Source organism: Thalassophryne amazonica, chromosome 17 (genome assembly GCF_902500255.1).
Source record: "Thalassophryne amazonica chromosome 17, fThaAma1.1, whole genome shotgun sequence".
Taxonomy (NCBI): domain Eukaryota; kingdom Metazoa; phylum Chordata; class Actinopteri; order Batrachoidiformes; family Batrachoididae; genus Thalassophryne; species Thalassophryne amazonica.
Window position 1 is genome coordinate 66883163 of NC_047119.1, and position 17150 is coordinate 66900312.

General features: G+C 41.5%; 1 protein-coding gene across 3 annotated transcripts in view; it reads right to left on the reverse strand.

The window, feature by feature from the left end:
- Nucleotides 1–17150, reverse strand: part of odf2a (outer dense fiber of sperm tails 2a) — a 75827-nt gene that overhangs the window by 30066 nt on the left and 28611 nt on the right. For 2 of the 3 annotated variants that reach the window (XM_034191690.1, XM_034191688.1), the window contains 8 exons: nucleotides 14638–14750; nucleotides 11585–11589; nucleotides 9866–9991; nucleotides 5588–5665; nucleotides 5387–5458; nucleotides 5104–5220; nucleotides 2031–2213; nucleotides 1735–1844 (listed from right to left, as the gene is read on the reverse strand). In XM_034191690.1, coding sequence (XP_034047581.1) covers nucleotides 1735–1844; nucleotides 2031–2213; nucleotides 5104–5220; nucleotides 5387–5458; nucleotides 5588–5665; nucleotides 9866–9991; nucleotides 11585–11589; nucleotides 14638–14750 — 804 coding nt within the window. Of the gene's footprint in view, nucleotides 1–1734; nucleotides 1845–2030; nucleotides 2214–5103; nucleotides 5221–5386; nucleotides 5459–5587; nucleotides 5666–9865; nucleotides 9992–11584; nucleotides 11590–14632; nucleotides 14751–17150 lie in introns of all 3 variants that reach the window. The other variant, XM_034191689.1, reaches the window with a different exon arrangement.

Here is a 17150-nt window from a genome sequence, read left to right on the forward strand (position 1 = left end):
CCGGGATGCCAAACTTCAGTTATACACCCAAAAGGCCAGGGACTTGGGCGTGGAAGGTATCGGCGATGACCCAGCTCTGCGTCTGCAGACCTGGGTCAAAACCCAGCGAGACAAAGTCGGCCGATTGATGAAGACGGCAAAAGGAGTTTCGGGAAGCGGCACGGTCGGGATGACAGTGGAGAATGCGCGCTTCCTGAAACGCTTTGGCTAGATTCATCAGTATCGGAACTTTAAAAACGTCTGTACCAGTGCCGGTGGATTGGTAAGTATATGCCATTCTTTTTTGAGTATTGTATTTTTAAAATGTTGAAATTGTTGCACCGCCAAAAGAAGTGTGTTTGCGGTTTTGGCGTGCCAAAAAAACTGTGTTTCGCTTTGCGCGCCAGGTGTTTGCGCTGGATCCAAGGTCTCACCCACATACGTCGTCTTCTCCTTCTTGCGATAGCTTGCCTCCTGCTTTCTCGTTGTTCTCTCAAGCGCTCAAGCTCAGCCACATAATTAATCAATCTTTCCAGGACATCCAGATGTTGGAGGATTGCAGCTTTTAGGCGAGGGCTTAAAAACCTCATGATAAAATCACACAGATAAAATCACAGCTGACAGGAGAAAACTGGGAAAAAAAAAAGGGAAGTGGCTTTTTCTAGCGGCATAAAATTACACTGATTTTCCAGCGCAGCGATGTGTTCTGCTCAGCCGTCCGGGGAGAACTGAAAAAAAAAAAGAAAAAAAGGGCGAAGTGGCTTTTTATAGCGGCAAAAGAAACACACGCTACACACGCCGCTATACGAACGGAATGAACACTCGAGATATGCGCGCACTCCAGGCGTATTAAAATAGCCACACACGCCGCAATACGCAGCTCTACTAACGGAATGCACAACGGAAAAAAACGAGCACGCGCGAATTTGGGGCGTATTTCAACTACTCACAACGCCGCAATGAGCAGCTGTACGAATACGCCACTGTGAAAGCCCCTTAAGGAGAAATAGGAGCCACCTTAGACCAACAGGGACTGTTACTAGATCTGGACGATTCGTGAGACCTCCAGAAAGGTTGGATATGTAAATCTGCTAATGGTATGCATTCATGCTTATAGAAATGTCTGATAGGCTGTAAAAGAGAATGTTTACCAGAAATGCATTTGTGTTCTATGTTAAAAGTAACTGTACAACAAAAGTACTTAAAATGTTCACATTGAAGAATGCTCCACAGTTATGTTTTTTGTGAGCCATTTTGAGTTGTCTTTATAGAGATGTCTTTAGCTAAAAGGAGGAGGTGTAGTGGGAGACTACTGTTCCCACAATGCACTTCTACGGATGTTGTATTGGCTTCTGGGGGGGGGTCAAGTAAAGATGGTAACTTTGCACGAAGCTACAGGGTCTAGTGTCCTGATTGTACAGTTTCGAAATCCTCAGATTTGGTACACACGCATGAAGCTTTACACCAGTTTATTGCCCTAAAGTCACAGAAAAAGTAACAAGAATAACCTAAACTGCTTAATTATGGCAGGAAATGTCTCCCTTCTTCCTCCATTTGTGGGTTTGCCAACATGCGCAGCTTTCCAGCATTTTTCAGCTGTTTCTTGACGAGATTCTTTGAGCATCTGTGCGTGTTACCCACTGAGTTGCCTGATCCAAAATGGCAGCCACGCCTCCTTGCCAGGACACGTCTAAGTACGACTCCGGTCTCTAGCACTTCTATACAGCTCTGGCATTATAAAGCAGCTCCACTTACCTTTTTAGGACAGAAAGTTCGGCCTCCAGGTTATAATTTTCTGTCATTTTTTCAACATGTTGACATTGCCAGGTCTCAGCTTCTGCCAATGCATCTGCAAACTTCTTTTCCTTTTAAAAGATGATTACAGATTAACTCAAAATTATAACAAACGTTGACAGCAATAAGACAGCAGCTGAGTGCTGAACAAGTGTAAACTTTACATAAAGCAACAATATATTATTACCCAGTTGTATAAAGACCATAATTGTTGTGTTTGTGTAATGTGGCCTGCTGGTTCTGGAACACAATCCTACCACGTCCAGCAGTTGAAGCCTCAGCCGTCCTTCAGTGTCCTCACTGAGCTGAGCCCGTTGTTTGTAGGCTTGTGCAGCTCGCTTCAGAGCTTCTTCTTCTGTGTTTTGCTGCTTTATCTTCATCAACTGATCCGTCAGATGTTCCATTTCTCCTTTCTGCTGGTTAACTGCTCGATCCAGGTTCTGACCAAATATCAATAACAATATTTAAAAAAAAAACAAAAAAAACACGGCGTGTTCCCATGTATTGGACTGATATGATAACAGATATGTCACACAAAACAAAGTGATGTGACTATTTGTCCATGCCCTTTGCATGGTGAGCACGCCTGAGACAACATATATTACAGCAAGTGAGAATATTTGAACTTGAAAATTAAATCAGTTCATGCCTACCAAGATATGAATCCTTTGTAAAAATTTCATAACGATATGTGAAATATATCGTTATGAAATTTTACCTACCTACCTACCTCAACTTTACCTAAATTTTGGGGCTTTTAGTGAAGCTCAGGGCTAGCAGCCGGCGATCACCTTAGTATTTGTTCTGTTTTTCTTGTTGATTAATGCTGGCAAATTATACAGTATTTTTTGTCTTTCTGATGTCTGATTCTGTTTTTTTTCTCTGTTTAAGGTGCAGCACCATCCAGCAATTCTTGTATATTCGTCCGTGGATTGTTCTGTGAATTGTTTCTGTAATTTATGTTTGTAGCATGGCCCAAGCAGAGGGTCACCAGACCCTCATGCTTGGGCCCAGACAGAATCTGCTTGAGGTTTCTTCCTCAGAGGGAGTTTTTCCTTACCACTGTTGCTCTGGGAGTTGGTAAGGTTAGACCTTACCTGTGTGAAGCGCCTTGAGGCAACTCTGTTGTGATTTGGTGCTATATAAAGTAAAATAAATTGAAAAATAAAAATATGAAAACTTGTGGGTTCCCGGCTGTTCACAAACAAACAAACGGGCGAAAATATAACCTCTGCCCAACTTTGTTGGTGAAGGTAAAACTAAAACTAAAAATGGTGCTCCCTTACAATGCAAGTGACACCCCCCATCTTAGTTTCCCTAAGTACCCACTCGTTTGATACAAATTAATTGCAGTGTCGCCCAAGGACTGAAGAGCCCCTACTACCAAAGACATCCAGTCACTGCCTTCGCAGACACTGTACGATATTTTCAATCATTGTACTCAGCTCCAGCTCAAACTGTGCGACAAAACCGCAAGATGTAAGAGTTCAGAGTGCACAATTAATGTTCTCACACTATCAATCAATCAATAATTTTTTTTTTATATAGCACCAAATCACAACAAACAGTTGCCCCAAGGCGCTTTATATTGTAAGGCAAGGCCATACAATAATTATGTAAAACCCCAACGGTCAAAACGACCCCCTGTGAGCAAGCACTTGGCTACAGTGGGAAGGAAAAACTACCTTTTAACAGGACGAAACCTCCAGCAGAACCAGGCTCAGGGAGGGGCAGTCTTCTGCTGGGACTGGTTGGGGCTGAGGGAGAGAACCAGTAAAAAGACATGCTGTGGAGGGGAGCAGAGATCAATCACTAATGATTAAATGCAGAGTGGTGCATACAGAGCAAAAAGAGACAGAAACAGTGCATCATGGGAACCCCCCAGCAGTCTACGTCTATAGCAGCATAACTAAGGGATGGTTCAGGGTCACCTGATCCAGCCCTAACTATAAGCTTTAGCAAAAAGGAAAGTAGAGAGGGTGTCTGTCTCCCTGATCTGAATTGGGAGCTGGTTCCACAGGAGAGGAGTCTGAAAGCTGAAGGCTCTGCCTCCCATTCTACTCTTACAAACCCTAGGAACTACAAGTAAGCCTGCAGTCTGAGAGCGAAGCGCTCTATTGGGGTGATATGGTACTACGAGGTCCCTAAGATAAGATGGGACCTGATTATTCAAAACCTTATAAGTAAGAAGAAGAATTTTAAATTCTATTCTAGAATTAACAGGAAGCCAATGAAGAGAGGCCAATATGGGTGAGATATGCTCTCTCCTTCTAGTCCCCGTTAGTACTCTAGCTGCAACATTTTGAATTAACTGAAGGCTTTTTAGGGAACTTTTAGGACAACCTGATAATAATGAATTACAATTGTCCAGCCTAGAGGAAATACGGCCCGATGCTCTGATGTGATCTGACTACTCACATTGTACGTTCAAAAACCACACGTCGGACTCGTGTTTCCAGAAGCAAAATGTAAACAAAAGCTTTTTTTTCTTTTCCAAACTTTATTTACATTTCTTATTTTTACAAAAACTCTCGATGGGAGACATCAAAGTAAAAAATAAATACAAGACTTTAAATGAGCTGAAGAATAATGGGGAAAAAAGAAACAGAAGCTGCTCTCCCAAAGAGATGATCACTGTTTATGCTCTCTCCACTCTCCAGTGTTTGCACATGCGAAGTGCGAGAGACGCTTGTAGCACTGCTTCAATGACACGGAACCCTCACGATGGCCGACCAGAATATCAAACAGGTTTGATTTTCATCTGACCATACGACTGCCGATCGGGAGGTGGTTGTGAGAGGTTAAACGCAGCTCGTTACTCCATGTATACTACACGATGCAGGACGCGCGATTAAGCTGAAACTCGGCGCGATCCAAAAAATTCTTGCACGAGTGAAAAATCAGCTGAAAAAGGGCCAAAACTTGCAGAGTGTAAGCCCAGCTTTAGTGTCCAAGTCTCACAACCACACAGTAAGACATGAAAATTCAGTAAGGTATATCTTATATATTATATTCCAATTCTAAGGTGGAACTATGCCAGTATACAATGTAGCACCAGGAACCTAAAGACATGGACCTCTGTTCTCCAGCAAAGATATCACCAACACAAAACACCTCTGTCCAGTAACCTCATGATTCCATACGTTCTACCCAGGCGTCTCTCCATCTCAAAGGTCAAGAACGTCACCACAGAGACAATGTCACTACTGAGATAACCGAATGTCTCTACAAGTTCAACACTTTCACTGCATATCTAGCTAGCTAGCTAGATAGAATACAATAGAAGTACTAAAAGCATCAGTAGGATGTTAATTGTTGCATAGAACAAACCTTGATCTGCACAGTAAGACGGTTGTTCTTAGCCTCTTTTTGGCGAAGCTGTCCTTGTAAATGTCCTCTTGTTGACTCCAAACTTTGAGTCAAATCTGCTGTGTTACTTGCATTTTCCTGCAGAATTTACATTCATAGCAAAAATAAATTTTGTTGATGCATTAAAATGACAAAATTCAACAATTAAAAGTATCATTAAATATATTGTTGTAAATCCTATTTGGTCCACAGGTACCTTTATCACACCAACACAAACGTATGAAAAAAATAATTCTGGTGTTACCTTTTCATTATCTAAAAGTTTAATGAGTTGATTAACTTCTCCCTCTTTCTCTTGAAGTTTCACTGCAAGATGCTGTGAAAAACATGACAAATGTACATTAATTTAATTCTTAATTGAGCAGGTAGCTGCTTCTTCAATCAGAGAAAACCTGAAAATATTTGAATAAAATACTAAAGACACTTCTCAAGGGCTTTAACTCACAGCGTTTGCTGCCTCTATATTTGCCAAACTCTTAAGTAAAGTGTCCTTCTGTTCCAACAGTTGATCTGACGCCATCTCCTAAAAACAGTTTACAATAATAACAATAAAAGTTACTTTTCTTTCTTTCCTTTGATGGCTGATATCTTAACAATTCTAGGGCCTATTCCAGCAGTCAGAGTGTGAGGCGGGGTACACCCTGGACAGGATGTTTTAGTAAATAGATAAGGAACATAAACAACTATAACATACCTGTAAATTGGTAAGTTTGGTGTTTATGTAAATATTTCAAGCAGTCATATACCATTGTGTCAGAGTGTTCTATGATGTATATCAATCAATCAATCAATCAACTTTTTTCTTATATAGCGCCAAATCACAACAAACAGTTGCCCCAAGGCGCTCAATATATATATATATATATTTTTTGTGTATATCACAAAATGGCCGACACACATCCAAAATGTCGTAACTATCTGATCTCAACCTAACTGCTTTTCAAAATGGCACAAAATGTCCTTGTATTTGGCTCAACTATCTGATCCTTTTATAAGCTGTCTAACTGATAAAACCTTCTGATATTTTTATAGTGGTCTAATTGATAAAACAAAGTATTCACGTCTACTTGGAAAAGAATCAGCATGATGGAACACTCTGTTACTGCGCAACACTACACTATATTGCAGACATATGCAAACACTTTTTTACATAACAACCTTGAATCCAACATGAGAAGACACCCACCTCACTTTGCAGCCAAGCACATAGACAATGATTCAAGACAGACTAAGGACCGCCCACATGAAGGCTGGCTTAGGCACAGAAATAAAAATTTGTGTAGGAAGGAGATCTGGGCTCTTTGTCCAAATGTTTGCATGTGATCTGGTCCAAGACCTCAGCGCTGCTGATGACTCTCTGTATCAGGGCTTGAACTTTCGTCAATACAACATCTAAACTTTGAAATTCGTTTCCTGTCCAATTCTTTTTGAGATCACTCCAACAACTAACAATTGCAATAGTGTATCTCATAAACACTTGTAAATAAACAAACAAGAAAACAAAAAGAAACAAACATACAACCAACCGATAACCTGCAAAGTATTGTCCTGCTGTCTCGACACTGCTTCTGGCTTTACATCGGTTTGTAAGCTTCGATGCTCTCAAGTTTCACGGGTTCAACATGACTGACATTAAACATCTCACCGCCATAATCACATTTGTGTTTCTTCATTCTTTCATTTATCCAACTACAAGTCAAGAGGGAGATCACATTTTCATGGTCCCACTGTTCCAAAATTAGATAAACCTGTGTAGCTTTCTTGCAGAAATGTAGAAATAACACATAATTGCCAGGTGCTATAAAGCAAAACTATTCACTGTGTGAATGTGAATGGAAGTTCGGCTGACTGACTGTGAAAGAAATATAATAGTATATAAGTATAATACATGCAAGGAATTTCTTATAAAGCTGGGAGCACTAAAAGGGACCCTTGTGCAGAGAACCACACTGTCATAAAATGCAAATAGTCTATTTGCAGCCAACACAAGAGATTGAGTCAAAATATACTGTAAGAATAATCTGTTCACAAAGATAGTCTGTGTAGGAACAAGTAGCTTGGTTAATGGTAGACAGGATTAGATATTCTGACAACAGGAAGGCAGTCCATGAGGCAATCCTGTCTGTGTCTGCAATCGCGTTAACCAGAACAGGCTGAGGGTCACAGTTCAGTTAGCAAATATTCAAGGTTAACAATTCAACAATCCGCAGGCTTGGCTAAGGAAATACAGGATGGCAGTATAGGTCAGCTACAAGAAATCAAACACAAGGAAATAACATGAGAAAGCAAGGATAGGAACTAGACAATCTGGCTCTGGACTGAGGAGCTATGAACAATTATAGTGCATGACTCAGTGAACAAGGAAATGAGCATGGACATGAAACCAGAAACCTGAGTGTCTGTAAACACTACAGGAAGTAAATCCAAGGAAAAGCACAAGGAACAGATGTTAAGAATAAAAACACCACAGAACAGAATTCACCCTGAGATATACAATAACCTATAGAGCCAAACAGAAATACCAGAGATGTGATCAGAATGTGAACTGTGATACTAGTATGGCAGAATAGGGAAAATCACTTTGTGAGCTGATCATAAGTCTCTAGTTTCATTCTTTAGAGAGAGAGAGAGAGAGAGAGAGAGAGAGAGAGAGAGAGAGAGAGAGAGAGAGAGGTAGATAGACTTGTAAAAAGTAGCTGTTTTGTGTTGTGACTGTTTATGACGTGTGCTGTTAAAAGATATTAAAAAGATGGAGGAGTAGACTGATGGCTGATTAACCATTCACGAGTTGTTTATCCAACATAAGAATGGAAAGTGTTGTGCATTAAATCTTGTTCCTGCAGTTTGTGGTTTGTTCAGGTCAGGGTTGGGTCTCCTGGACCCCATTAAAGATCAAGATAAACTGTTTTACACACGTTTTTATTCATTTTTATTTATTGGGTTTATGAATGTATACTCAACAAAAATATAAACGCAACACTTTTGGTTTTGCTCCCATTTTGTATGAGATGAACTCAAAGATCTAAAACTTTTTCCACATACACAATATCACCATTTCCCTCAAATATTGTTCTCAAACCAGTCTAAATCTGTGATAGTGAGCACTTCTCCTTTGCTGAGATAATCCATCCCACCTCACAGGTGTGCCATACCAAGATGCTGATTAGACACCATGATTAGTGCACAGGTGTGCCTTAGACTGCCCACAATAAAAGGCCACTCAAAGGTGCAGTTTTATCACACAGCACAATGCCACAGATGTCACAAGATTTGAGGGAGCGTGCAATTGGCATGCTGACAGCAGGAATGTCAACCAGAGCTGTTGCTTGTGTATTGAATGTTCATTTCTCTACCATAAGCCGTCTCCAAAGGTGTTTCAGAGAATTTGGCAGTACATCCAACCAGCCTCACAACCGCAGACCACGTGTAACCACACCAGCCCAGGACCGCTCGGACTCGGACAGCTGCTGAAACAATCGGTTTGCATAACCAAAGAATTTCTGCACAAACTGTCAGAAACCGTCTCAGGGAAGCTCATCTGCATGCTCGTCGTCCTCATCGGGGTCTCGACCTGACTCCAGTTTGTCGTCGTAACCGACTTGAGTGGGCAAATGCTCACATTCGCTGGCGTTTGGCACTTTGGAGAGGTGTTCTCTTCACGGATGAATCCCGGTTTACACTGTCCAGGGCAGATGGCAGACAGCGTGTGTGGCGTCGTGTGGGTGAGCGGTTTTCTGATGTCAATGTTGTGGATCGAGTGGCCCATGGTGGCAGTGGGGTTATGGTATGGGCAGGCGTCTGTTATGGACGAAGAACACAGGTGCATTTTATTGATGGCATTTTGAATGCACAGAGATACCGTGACGAGATCCTGAGGCCCATTGTTGTGCCATACATCTAAGAACATCACCTCATGTTGCAGCAGGATAATGCACGGCCCCATGTTGCAAGGATCTGTACACAATTCTTGGAAGCTGAAAATGTCCCAGTTCTTGCATGGCCGGCATACTCACCGGACATGTCACCCATTGAGCATGTTTGGGATGCTCTGGACCGGCGTATACGACAGCGTGTACCAGTTCCTGCCAATATCCAGCAACTTCGCACAGCCATTGAAGAGGAGTGGACCAACATTCCACAGGCCACAATTGACAACCTGATCAACTCTATGCGAAGGAGATGTGTTGCACTGCATGAGGCAAATGGTGGTCACACCAGATACTGACTGGTATCCCCCCCCTCCCAGTAAAACAAAACTGCACCTTTCAGAGTGGCCTTTTATTGTGGACAGTCTAAGGCACACCTGTGCACTAATCATGGTGTCTAATCAGCATCTTGGTATGGCACACCTGTGAGGTGGGATGGATTATCTCAGCAAAGAAGAAGTGCTCACTATCACAGATTTAGACTGGTTTGTGAACAATATTTGAGGGAAATGGTGATATTGTGTATGTGGAAAAAGTTTTAGATCTTTGAGTTCATCTCATACAAAATGGGAGCAAAACCAAAAGTGTTGCGTTTATATTTTTGTTGAGTGTATGATTCTGTTTCCTATGTGAAACATGTTCGTGCTGTGAATGTGGCACTTATGTGAATGTAGTGTCATCTTGTGTAACCCGAACACAATTACAATGTTTCAGAAACACTTACTGCACAATTTTATTTGAACTTTGTTAAAAAATTTAAATTAAATTTTGTGTTGTACTGAATGTTCCACAGCTACCTGGTAGTCACGCCGCTCTCGCAGACACTGGCGTAGTGTGCGGTTTGTTGACTCAAATGTCTCCAGTTTCTGCAACAAGTGCTCCTTGTGACGGGCCAAGACTGAAGACTGAAAGCGAGACAGCCTCTACATCAAAAAGAGAACACAAACAAAATGTTAGTTTTAATAACAAGGGAACTTCTGACATTACATCAAAATAATATTAATCTTGGCAATTCCTGCAACAAAAACTAAACAACTAAAGAAATTCTTACTCTGGAGATCAACAGCAGATGATCAAACAGGATAAATAGTAGGGACTAGTAAGGATTAACCCGTGCTAACCCTCAGACTCCACGGTAGTAAAATCCCAGCGTGGCAGAATTCCTGTGGTGCTAGCAAGACCTTTTGGCCTATAATACTGACCTCATATACCCTTCCTCTCAGTTTGGTGACTCTAGGTCTCTCCATTCCAGAGCAATTGTGCCAATAAACCAATTGTTAATGACAGCCTGCGCTCCCCCGCCCCCACTTGCCAAGATGATGACAATACCCCCTTCAGGCTGACAGGAAAAATTATCATGCAAAGAAAAAGTACACAATTTCAAGTTGCCATTGATTTTATTTATACTTCTGACAAACTGAAATTAGGCTCATATTTCATTAACTGCAGGCAAACTATGTTATATAACCCAAACACGGCTTTCAGTGTTGTTGAGTTGCCTAAAAACAAAAAGATGCAGATATTAACAGATGAAATACTGATGACCTGCTCATGGTTGGTGTACTACTGGTGTGAACAGTGAATGTTAAATATCCCCATTGACTCATGGGAGGATGAGATCCCGTCGCCCCCCAATTAAAATTTTGCCCCAAGGAGAATTCCGAGCACCTACCGATCAAATTACATCTAGCTTGTTATACTGATGACAAGCAGACATGCTGCCTGTTGTTGCATGTAATGTATCTCATATATAATGCAAAACAGGAAGCTTGCCTGCCTACAAAGAAAAGTTAAATATGTACAACCCCAATTCCACTGAAGTTGGGACACTGTGTAAAATGTAAATAAAAACAGAATGCAATGATTTGCAAGTCCTCTTCAACCTACAGTAGTGTTCAGAATAATAGTAGTGCTATGTGACTAAAAAGATTAATCCAGGTTTTGAGTATATTTCTTATCGTTATATGGGAAACAAAGTACCAGTAGATTCACAAATCCAACAAGACCAAGCATTCATGATATGCACACTCTTAAGGCTATGAAATTGGGCTATTAGTAAAAAAAAGTAGAAAGGGGGTGTTCACAATAATAGTACCATCTGCTGTTGACGCTACAAACTCAAAACTATTATGTTCAAACTGCTTTTTTTTGCAATCCTGTGAATCACTAAAACTAGTATTTAGTTGTATAACCACAGTTTTTCATGATTTCTTCACATCTGCGAGGCATGGAGTCAACCAACTTGTGGCACCATTCAGCTGTTATTCCACTCCAAGATACTTTAACAACATTCCATAATTCATTCACATTTCTTGGTTTTGCTTCAGAAACAGCTTTTTTGATGTCACCCCACAAGTTCTCAATTGGATTTAGGTCCGGGGATTGGGCAGGCCACTCCAAAACATTCATTTTGTTGGTTTGGAACCAAGATTTTGCTCGTTTACTAGTGTGCTTGGGGGTCATTGTCTTGTTGAAACACCCATTTAAAGGGCATGTCCTCTTCAGCATAAGGCAACATGACCTCTTCAAGTATTTTGACATATCCAAACTGATCCATGATACCTGGTATGCGATATATAGGCCCAACACCATAGTAGGAGAAACATGCCCATATGATGTTTGCACCACCATGCTTCACTGTCTTCACTGTGAGCTGTGGCTTGAATTCAGAGTTTGGGGGTCGTCTCACAAACGGTCTGCGGCCCTTGGAGCCAAAAAGAACAATTTTACTCTCATCAGTCCACAAAATATTCCTCCATTTCTCTTTAGGCCAGTTGATGTGTTCTTTGGCAAATTGTAACCTCTTCTGCACGTCTTTTATTTAACAGAGGGACTTTGCAGGGGATTCTTGCAAATAAATTAGCTTTCACACAGGCGTCTTCTAACTGTCACACCACTTACAGGTAACTCCAGACTGTCTTTGATCAGCCTGGAGCAGATCAATGGGTGAGCCTTTGCCATTCTGGTTATTCTTCTATCCATTTTGATGGTTTTCCATTTTCTTCCACGCGTCTGGTTTTTTTTGTCCATTTTAAAGCATTGGAGATCATTGTAGATGAACAGCCTATAATTTTTTGCACCTGCGTATAAATTTTCCCCTCTCCAATCAACTTTTTAATCAAACTACGCTGTTCTTCTGAACAATGTCTTGAACATCCCATTTTCCTCAGGCTTTCAAAGAGAAAAGCATGTTCAACAGGTGCTGGCTTCACACCTGTTTGTTCCACAAAATTGACGAACTCACTGACTGAATGCCACACTACTATTATTGTGAACACCCCCGTTTCTACTTTTTTTTTTTACTAATAGCCTAATTTCATAGCCTTAAGACTGTGCATATCATGAATGCTTGGTCTTGTTGGATTTGTGAGAATCTACTGGTAACTTGTTTCCCATGTAACAATAAGAAATATACTCAAAACCTGGATTAATCTTTTTAGTCACATACCACTACTATTATTCTGAACACTACTGTATATTCAACTGAATACACCACAAAGACAAGATATTGAATGCCTGCAAAAACATTTCAAAAAAGCTGGGACAGTAGTATGTTTACCACTGTGTTACATCACCTTTCCGTCTAACAACACTCAATAAGCATTTGGGAACTAAGGACACTAATTGTTCAAGCTTTGTAGGTGGAATTCTTTCCCATTCTTGCTTGATGTACGACTTCAGTTGTTCAACAGTCCGGGGTCTCCGTTGTCATATTTTGCGCTTCATAATGCGCCACACATTTTCAATGGGTGACAGGTCTGGACTGCAGGCAGGCCAGTCTAGTACCCGCACTCTTTTACTATGAAGCCACGCTGTTGTAACACGTGCAGAATGTGGCTTGGCATTGTCTTGCTGAAATAAGCAGGGATGCCCCTGAAAAAGACGTTGCTTGGATGGCAGTATGTGTTGCTCCAAAACCTGGATGTGCCTTTCAGCACTGATGGTGCCATCACAGATGTGTAAGTTGTCCATGCCATGGGCACTAACACACCCCCATACCATCACAGATGCTGGCTTTTGAACTTTGTGCTGGTAACAATCTGGATGGTCTTTCTGTTTCCTCTTTTGTCTGGAAGACACAACGTCCATGATTTCCAAAAACAATCTGAAACGTGGACTCATCAGACCATAACACTTTTCTACTTTGCGTCTGTCCATTTCAAATGAGCTTGGGCCCAGAGAAGGTGGCAGCGTTTCTGGATGTTGTTGATGTATGGCTTTCACTTTGCATGGTAGAGTTTTAACTTGCACTTGTCAATGTAGCGACGAACTGTAACTGACAATGCTTTTCTGAAGTGTTCCTGAGCCCACGCGGTATGATCCTTTACATAATGATGTCAGTTTTTAATGCAGTGCCACCTGAGGGATCGAAGGTCACGGGCATTCAATGCTGGTTTTCGGCCTTGCCTCTTACATGTAGAAAGTTTTCCAGATTCTCTGAATCTTCTTATGGACTGTAGATGATGGAATCCTTAAATTCTTTGCAACTGAACATTGAGAAACATTGTTCTTAAACTGTTGCACTATTTTTTCACAGTTATTCACAAAGTGGTGATCCTTGCACCATCTTTACTTGTGAATGGCTGAGCCTTTTGGGGATGCTCCTTTTAAACCCAATCATGACACACAATTAGTGTCCTCAGTTCCCAAACGCTTATTGAGTGTTGTTAGAAGGAAAGGTGATGTAACACAGTGGTAAACATACCACTGTCCCAGCTTTTTTGAAACGTGTTGCAGGCATCCATTTCAAAATGACGCCTGGCATTCACACCAAAGAGTTAAATTTTTGTCTCAGACCAGAGAATTTTGTTTCTTATGGTCTGAGAGTCCTTCAGGTGCCTTTGGGCAAACTCAAGGTGGGCTGCTATGTGTCTTTTTCTAAGGAGTGGCTTCCGTGTGGCCAGTCTACCAGACAGGCCTGATTGGTGGATTGCTGCAGAGATGGTTGTCCTTTTGGAAGGTTCTCCTCTCTCCACAAAGGAATGCTGGAGCTCTGACAGAGTGACCATCCAGTTCTTGGTCACCTCCCTGAAGAAGGCCCTCCTCCCCCGATTGCTCAGTTTAGACAGGCAGACAGCTCTAGGAAGGGTCCTGATGGACTGCAACTTCTTCCATTTACAGATGATGAAGGCCACTGTGCTCACTGGGACCTTCAAAGCAGCAGAAATGTTTTTGTAACCTTCCCCAGATTTGTGCATCAAGACAAACCTGTCTCAGAGACAAAGGAGAAAATTCCTTTGACTTCATGCTTGGTGTGTGCTCTGACATGTGGTGTCAAATGTAGGGCCTTACATGGAGACAGGTGTGTCCCTTTCCAACTCATGTCCAATCAACTGAATTTACCCCAGGAGGACTGCGGGGATGATCATGGCAAAGGCTTTTTATTTTTAATAAATTTGCAAAAATCTAAAATGTTTTCACATTGTAATTATGGGGTGTTGTGTGTAGAATTTTGAGGAAAAGAATGAATTTACTCCATTTGGAATAAGGCTGTAACATAAAATGTGGAAAAAGTGAAGCGCTGTGAATACTTTCCAGATGCACCGTATTCTGCTGATACTCACACTGCTCCCTACTTTTGAAATGGATTCACGCAGGGCTGAGACTTGGTTGACAACTACTTTCCCATCCATCTCAGCCTCCTCCAGTTTGGTAAGCAGAGCATCTTTTTCATTTTCAAGCCTGTAAGAGCAAGACAGCAACAAGAAAAACTGAGCACTTTCCAAACAAACAACCAATAAACAAGTGCAATAAAGCAGAAAGCTTGCCCCCTACAGTCTACAGAAATGCAATGACCAAATTAGGTTTATGTTCATTAAAACTTTTTTGTTTGCTTGTTGTATTTAACACTGATTGGAGTTCACTTCAGTGGGCATGTTGGTATGTTGGTAAAGGCAACACAGTGATGAAGTAATGAGAAGATATGGCATCAAGGAGAGGAATGTACAAGGGCATGTGGTGGTTTGTAGGATGACTTTAGAGGTGAACAAGAGGAAGAAATTGAGAGTTCAACAAAGGATCATATGGTGGAAGCTGAAGGAGGAAGACTGTCATGTGAATTCTGTATAGATTCCAGTCATCCAGGTGAATATGCGAAGTTTCCTAAAGTTTAGTCAAGCACCTGAACTTCTTGTGCCATGGGCTCCCCAGTTTTACAGATTACTGCCAACATCTACATGGAAGATCCAGACAGGAAGGCTCCAGATTCTTTCCAGGGAACAATATCCAACCACTGGTTCCAATGTATTATGACAGTAATGTAGTAGTAATAGTGCAGGGGTCTTCAACTCCAGTCCTCGAGGGTCCGTGTCTTGCACCTTTTAGATGTGTCCCTGTCCAACACACCTGAATCAAATGGATGAATTACCTGCTCAGTATACACTCAGCAGAGTGCTGCTAATGACCTCATTAATTGACTCAGGTGTTTTGGAGCAGTGACACATCTAAAAGTTGCAGGACACCGGCCCTTGAGGACTGGAGTTGAAGACCCCTGCGGTAGTGGAATAGATAAAGTAGGCCAAGATGAAGCTTCTGAAATGTATTTACTGAAGACCTAACCTCAACCTTAACCTTAACATTAGAAATCTACAGCAGGCCACGGAGCAGGTGATTAGAGACCCTGCAAGGCTTATGACAAATGTGGCTGTGGAATCCATTAGCTTAGCAGGGAATTTAGTGCAGAAAATCCACTATGGTGATAATGCAGTTTATTTGCCAGGGAGGGAATTTCAACAAGTTGAGACTGTGGCCTGCTTCTGTAGTCATGTCCATAAAAATCAGAGGGATATGCTTTCCAAACTTAATACCCATTACTATATTAGATGATGTTGAAATTGAGGATGGCCCAGTGGTTGTTCCAGCAATAGCAAAGATTTTGTGTCTGCTACCTACAACGCGCGTGGAATGTCTTAAACCTAAACCTACTTCTAGGCATCTTATATATGCTACTCTGGAACCACCCCTAAACCCAAACAGTTCAACTGTCAACCCCACTGAGGTCCTTAGACTGGGTCTCATTAACATAAGATCACTGTCCTCAAAATCACTGTTGATCAATAATCTAATTATTGATCATCACTTAGATATGATTGGGCTATGTGAAACCTGGCTTAAACCTACAGCTGTCCTCCCCTTAAATGAGGCCTGCCCACCAGCATATACATTTAGTCACGTCCCTCGTGATGCGAAGCAAGGTGGGGGTGTTGCTCTTATTTATAAATCTAGGTTTAGCTAATTAGCTGTTGGGGCTTACAAATATCACTTGTTTGCGCATCTGATTCTCCGCTCTGCTCAGGATAATACACATTGCCAAGGTCAGAAGAATAAAAATCAGTCGTATTACTTTGTCACTGTATATAGGCCTCCTGGCACATATTCTGAATTCTTACATGAATTTGGTGCGTTCAACTAGTGCAGATAACATTCTGATCATTGGTGACTTTAACATTCATATAAATAAGCCTTCTGATCCCCTCTGCAAATCATTTATGGAAATTGTGGATGCATTAGGATTTCGGCAATGCATTCGGGATTCGACGCACATTAGTGGAAATACCCTGGATCTGGTTCTCACACGTGGTATTGCTGTCACAAATATTGACATCATGCCTCTTACATCAGTGGCGTCTGATCACTCACTTAAGTTTACAGTTTCGCTGCCATGTTTAGTGGAATAACGACATGCATCAACTCCTCAACTAAGACTAAACTCGAAGCTAGACTGCCTGATGTCTTAGCTTCACATCTGACAAATACCCAGTCAGTAGACAGACTTGTGGATAGTTTAAACTCAGTGCTCAAAACTACACTCGACATGACTGCACCACCTGTGTTAAAACTGCACTCCCCCAAATCACATTCACCTTGGTTCAATGATTGTGTGACCTCAAGCATAAAGCAAGAGGTCTAGAACGTAAATGGCGTCGTTCAAAATTAGAAGTATTTCACCTTGCGTGGCGTGATGCTATCTTAGACTATAAGCATGCATTATTGGCTACAAAGCAGACTTACTACTCTGATTTGATCAACAAAAACAAGCATAACTCAAAGTTCTTGTTCGATACGGTGGCAACACTTATGCAT